Genomic DNA, 6,644 nt, shown 5'->3' on the forward strand with positions numbered 1-6,644 from the left:
AAATGGTCAAACTTGTTGGAGGGAATACCAAATCATTTATTTTCACACATAAGCCAAATCCATCAAAAAATTTCTTAAGTGCCAAAAATGTGGGAAGAAGTACCACTTTGATTCAGATGGCTATTAGAGCTTGAAGTTGACTTCAGAAGATATGGCAGAGGGGTAAGAGTTGTTCAAAAGCTAGAGAAACATTATAATTATGCAGCATTGACTCTATCTCAATAGAGTAAGTTCAGAGTACAAAGGTGCCAGATGTTGACCATATCTCACACAGGGTATATACACACCCTATACACCTCATCTACAAGGTTGTGTTCAGTTTGGATCATACTCTCAGGCCACTTGACCAAAATCAGATTTAGAAGGTGGATTTCCAAAAATGAAGGAAGCTCAAGTACTAAACTTTAACCAAATCACATGAGATTTGGCCAAAGCACTTTGGAAGGCATAGCAAACAAGGCCATAAGGTCAGATTTCAAGAAGAGACCCAAATCCACTGAAGTTGACTCTATCATCGTTGATAGAGTCAATGGAGACTGTTTCCACGGGCCTGATGCAAGATTTGACCAAGTAGGTGCTATCCAGAGCTTAAAAACAGCCCATACAACACCATGTTTGAGGAAGAATGGACAACATTTACCCAAAGAGACAGAAGGATGACCTAAAATGGCCAAAAGGAGGAAAACATGAAAAAAATAGGTCAAAAATAATGTCAAAATAGGGGAAGAGGAATGATATCAAGGTGGAAAAGGCAGGTATGAGCTCAAGAATACAAAAAAAAGGTCAAATACAAGGACATCTCACTCTATTGTGATAGAGTCACGGATTGGAAATTAGGACCTTTTTGTAAATTTGGCTGGTAGCAGTAGCTTCCCTATGTCCTGTAGAGGTCATATATCAAGTTTGAGTCCAACAAGAAGAGTAAGCAATATCGGGAACAAAAACCATAGATTAGGGATTACATGTGGAAGCAAGGTCAAATAAGGTCCAAATGGTGGCAAACTTGTACCAAATCATGAAGGCAAGATAGGGAGGACAGCCAAGAAAAAGTTGAAAATACAATGACAGATCACTCTATCGCTATAGAGTCACAGAGAGTAAAGTTGGAAATTTTTCAGGATTGGCTGCCACCCATGTGTCATATACATCCTCTAGAGCCTATATATCAAGTTTCATTGCATTTGGAACGTACACATTATATTTTAGCCACATATGTGGAAATACAAGTCTGATTACAAAAATTAAGTGCATATTAGTGGTTTTCATGCAAAGTTAACTCTGGGGGGCACTAACATGCTCAAATTAATACCTACTTAAGTTATTGTCATGTTGAAATATGATCTCATAGTTTTCACTTGCCATATGATCACAGGTTCAATGGATTCACCAAAGAAGAAGAAGAGTATCAAGAGCTCTGTAGCTGAGGCAAAGCCCTTCACCATTGTACCAGAGACATTGAAAAAGGCCGCCACATGGATACCAGAAAAAACTTTAAAGAACCACAACATCTTAGTGTACCAAGGGGCTTACAAAGATACAAAGGGCAACAAGGTGGAGGTAATCATGCTAGCAAAGGAGTTGCAAGAGTTCATTACCAAAGGAACCCTAAGGATAACACTCAACAAAGTGGGATTGTGGGACTTTGTCAACCTCCCTCCCATTGCAATTGACTTCAAAAGAGTGCACCAGCTCATTGAGAACATTAAGGAAAATGGGTCTTGAACAATTTCAGATCTCAGTGATGAACCAATGGAAATCAGAATTACACCCAAGATAGTGGCAGATGCTTTGAGGGTTTCCAACTTTGGAGCCAACATGAAAGAAAAGAGGCCCAACTTCAAAGTCTACACAGAAAGTACTTCCCTTCCTAGGTTTGAGCACATTGCCAACCTGAATGTAGTAACACCAATGCAGGTATACCAGCAAGTGTTGTGCTGCTACAACAAAAGATTCACCAAGTATACAACACCCCATGGAGCTATCACCACAGCCTTTGCCTGGGCACTGACATATCAACATGGGCAAATGATAGACCATGCGACTTATATCCATGAGTTTGTTGTCAAATTGAAAATGAAAGCGCCCAAGTATATTGCAAGAGGTGAGATGCTGACCAGGATCATCCATGAGGCAATTGGGACAAGGGATCAATTGAAGCCAGCGCCTTCTCAAAATGAGTGGCTACAACACGAGCAAGAAGAATCTGAAGATGAAGATAGAGAAAATAGGCTGGCACCTCCATCTCATGAGGAAACCAGAATCTGAGACAGAAGAGTCAGAGACCATTCCAACCGAGGAGACAGAATTGAAGGATGAGGATGATGAAGCTACAAGCTCTCGCCAGGCAACAAGTCTGTTAGATTTGAATAAGCATGACTTGAGCATGGCAGAAGAGCTAATCCACAAACTGAAGGAAAGAAATCGCCAGATCTTTTAGCAAAATCAATCACAGGATGTAGAAATGGGAAAGCGTCTTTGCAGAGTAAATGACCCAGTACTAGAAAAAGAGAGGAGCCAACAGGTTGAGAATTCCAAGAATACCCACATAGCCTCTTTGGTGGTCAAGCTACGTATCGCAAAATCAGCAACCGAGGAACTCAAAGCGGAAAGAGATCAAGTAAAACTTGATCTTACAAAGGCAAAAAAAGAACTACAAGAAAGCAATAAGACAATTGAGACCATGTTGTTTGAGGTAGCTCAGTACTTCAAAGAAAAAGATGAAATGGGCAGAGCCTTGCAAGATTTGTGGCAAGAGATCAGGGACCTAAGAACAACAGCTGAGATTCAGCCAAAGAGTTGGAAAGAGTCAAAAAGGGCATATCTATAGCAATAGTTTTAGGTGAGGATCAATCCAATGGGGAATAAGAAGGAATTGAAAATGGAAAAGAAGCAGAAACTTCTCATCACTGAAGGGGCAATCAAGAGTGAAGAAGCCTTGAAACGCCAGCTAGAAGAAGCCCAAAGGCAACCACAAGTCGAGGCTGCGGAGCAGGACTTAGAAGTACAAGAAGCTTTTGACTTGGTCCAAGAAAATGAGGATCTACACAAGCAAGTAGCAGAGCTACAAGAATCCCTAGTAAGGCCAACAAACACAGTTGAAATTCAAAGGCTAGAGGTAGAGAACAACACTTGGCAAGCCAGGTCTTGGCATTACAGGAACAAGTGAATCAGAGGTCTACCCAAGAAATACCAATCACACAACCAGCTGCCTTGCCCACTAGATTGGCGGATTTGGCGTCTGCGTATGCTGATCAAGGAGATAAAGATACGGATATACCTGAATAGGATGTTCCTATTGGTACATCCTTGCCAAAGAATCCAAGTAGAGATGAAGTCGGACCAAGCGGCACAGCACAAGAAAAACCAACTCTTACAGTTGCAGAAGAAAAGAGATTGCAAGAAGAAATGGATAAGGAGATTGAATTTTGCTAGAAGCAAGCTATCGAAGAAGAATGTAAATTGCTACATGCCCTTTCAGGAAGTCAAAAGACTGTAGAGCAGATACGAGAGGAGTGGATAGCACCTGTGCTATCCACTGCCAATGCGAAAGTATGAGCCGTTAGAAATCAGAAAGAAGTTGGAGCAAGAAGAGCAAGTTTGATGGCGACATTTGATCTGCAAACAGAACTATAGATAGTCAGCCAAAATGGAGGAGACAGTGGCTTCTGGACCACCCAATTAATCTGGTAGAAGCACCTAAGGAAGACCCAACATTCTATCCCACTTTCAAAGCACAAAGCTATGAGTATGTCTGCTCAATTTCAAAAAATCATTGAATAGCGGAATCTCAGGAAATTCCCTTTCATATCTCTCTCTCTCTCTCTCTCTCTCTCTCTCTCTCTCTCTCTCTCTCTCTCTCTCTCTCTCTCGGGATAGTTTCACCGGCTGTCCAATATGACGACGCAAAGGAGGGGGCTCGGTGCCGTGCAATTCACTGAGTCAGCATGCAAGGCTATCAATACGAGGACGCAAAGGAGGGTAAGGGATCAATTGCTGACTCAGTTACCCTCCTTTGCGTCCTCGTATTGACAACCTTGCATGCTGACTCAGTGAATTGCACGGCACCGAGCCCCCTCCTTTGCGTCGTCATATTGGACAGCCGGTGAAACTATCCCGAGAGAGAGAGAGAGAGAGAGAGAGAGAGAGAGAGAGAGAGAGAGAGAGAGAGAGAGAGAGAGAGCTCTCCATACATCCTCGACAGACCTGCAAGGCAAGCTGGAAGATCGGGAGGCATAGCAGAGAAGGGAGGCTTGGGGGCGAACACAGAGAGGGGTATGGCAAAGGAGATGGTCAGAGGGAGGGGAGGGAGCACCTTCGATGAAAAGAGAGGGAATAAAGGAATCTTTAGACTAATGGATTTTTTTAAAAGTCCACTAGTATGTCCATACAATGGTGAAGAAATACCCTACTTGGTTGAACCACCCATTGTTACTTGGATCGTCATTTGGAGAGAGAATAACTGTATCTTATATGGTGAAAACCCTAAAGGGCGCCATACAAGAATATTGTGGCTCTCCATAACTTTCTTGCAAGATGCTAACAAAGATATGCAAAACACTCTTGGCTTGCATCACTACCTTCACGCCAGATGTGTGCCCATTGTCAGAATTTTTGGATCCCCATACACAAGAGGCAGACTTGGCATATGACTTGAGCTTGCTGCCCTCCGAAGTAATCTTACACAAATACTTCAAGATACTGATGTTTTTGCCTTCACACTACATGCAAACGCTTGAAGAGGCCATATATATAGGGTTCTCTTTGCACAAGTCCATCTGCTACGGCCCCTTCATGGCACATGATGCCATTAGATACAAGGAGTTTGTCAACGATATGGATAAAGAACGGTTAAAGCGGTTAAAAGAACCCTTTGGAGCTACTTGATTTATTCATGTCATGGTAGACATGAATTAGGAGGGGGAGAGTGTTTGAGCCAAAGCTAGCTCCTTGTAATTCACCACATTTATTTTGATCTTATGAGATATGTCGACATCTTGGATTGTCTTTTAGTCTTGTAAATTACGGCCGGGACGCTTATGCATTTCCAATTTGTATATATGATGAATAGGTCACATTTTATGAGCCCATTTTTTAAAATACTTTTGGACTAAGTGACCTTAGTATATAAGGCACTTAGGTTTTGAATTAAAGATCAGCATCATTATCTAAAAACGTGTGTCGTACACTGTGTCTGTGAGAGTGAAAGAATGTAAGAGCTTACGTGTGTTGCTACGCACCACTCAGTGACCACATTGACGAACGGACTATATCAGCGCAATAGCCTCATCTAGAGATACGCAGACATACCAAAAAATCATGCAAACACGCCTGTCTCACGAGCGGCCACCCACCTACCTTGTGTTGCTGGTAACTGCTTGATACGATGTTTGTCTCATGCATTCTAGTAGCCTATGGAATGAGGGATAGATAAGCTACGTATAGGTATAATTAAACATCAAATTTGCACACTTCTAAATTTCAGCTTGTCACTCTATTGCGATTGTGACCAAGGGTGTTAGGGTTAGAATTTGTGCATACTGACTCTTGGGTAAGTGTATCCTAGTGAGGGGATAGTGCCTCTAGAGTTTCGTGCAATTCTAAGTTGTTTAGTGGGTGTTTAGTATTATGTGTTCATTGTGGGTTACTATGGGTCATGATTAGAGATAGGATGTTAGATGTACATCTCAGCCTGACAAGCTAACAAGATTGCCTCCGTGAACCTACGGGTTAGTCATGTCCTTGGATGACATGATGTTGTCAGGATTGTGCTTGCGAGCATGAACACATTTGAGTGACACCCCAAACATATAGCATATAGGAAAATCCATGTTTTTCCCTCCTGGTTGAGCCAGAATACACCCTATTGCAAATGTTGATGCATCCACATGCACATGAAAGATCTTAGACCAATCTGGTGCTTTCGAAATTGGTGCTGTCACCAAAGCGTGTTTTAATTTTTGAAAAGATTCTTTGCACTCGTCCATCCAAATGAAAATTGTTATCAAACCATAGAGAGGCTTGGCGATTCATTCCATACATGAGTACAAATCTACGATAGTATCCGCAACGTCCCATAAAAGACTATCTCTCTCACATTCACAAGTCTAGGCAACTCTACTATAACTCGGATGTCCTCGTCAGTCGATATGCCATTGGGTGATACTATATGGCCTAGAATCTTGCCTTGCCTTGTCATAAATACACACTTCTTTGGATTAAGGCAAATTTTATACAACCTACATATCTTGAATACCTACCTATCGTTGCTTGCTGTGCTGAGCTATCCTCCACCTACATAGCCTGCTGAGCTCTGACTGAGGACTTGCTTGTAGCTCGCAATCGCTTCCCTCCCTGTCTCTTTCCTGTGGCTCCTGCACCAAGCCTCCCTCCATGCATTATGACTACACCACTACTTCAAAGGAACGTCTGAGCTTAACTGTTTAAGCTTTTGGAAGCATTACAATTTGGTCAAGTTTTTTAAAATTACAAATATACACTTTGTATAGTTCATGATGGTGGCCCACACTCTTGAAAAAAAATCACTATCCTTATGCTTACAAGATGTGCTTGTTGGCAAATATTAACTAGCACAAAAATCATGACACGTTAACATGCTTTCACCCTTGAACAAAAAGAGAAGAAAA

General features: G+C 41.9%; 1 protein-coding gene across 1 annotated transcript; it reads left to right on the forward strand.

Moving 5' to 3' along the window:
• The first annotated feature begins 1,242 nt into the window (after positions 1–1,242).
• On the forward strand, positions 1,243–3,682 carry LOC147430924 (uncharacterized). The gene has a single exon (XM_086494481.1). The coding sequence runs from the start codon at positions 2,855–2,857 to the stop codon at positions 3,164–3,166; it is 312 nt and encodes a 103-aa protein (XP_086350607.1). The 5' UTR covers positions 1,243–2,854; the 3' UTR covers positions 3,167–3,682.
• The last annotated feature ends 2,962 nt before the right edge of the window (positions 3,683–6,644 follow it).

This window comes from Adiantum capillus-veneris, chromosome 21 (genome assembly GCF_014529385.1).
Source record: "Adiantum capillus-veneris isolate H3 chromosome 21, ASM1452938v2, whole genome shotgun sequence".
NCBI classification, from domain to species: domain Eukaryota; kingdom Viridiplantae; phylum Streptophyta; class Polypodiopsida; order Polypodiales; family Pteridaceae; genus Adiantum; species Adiantum capillus-veneris.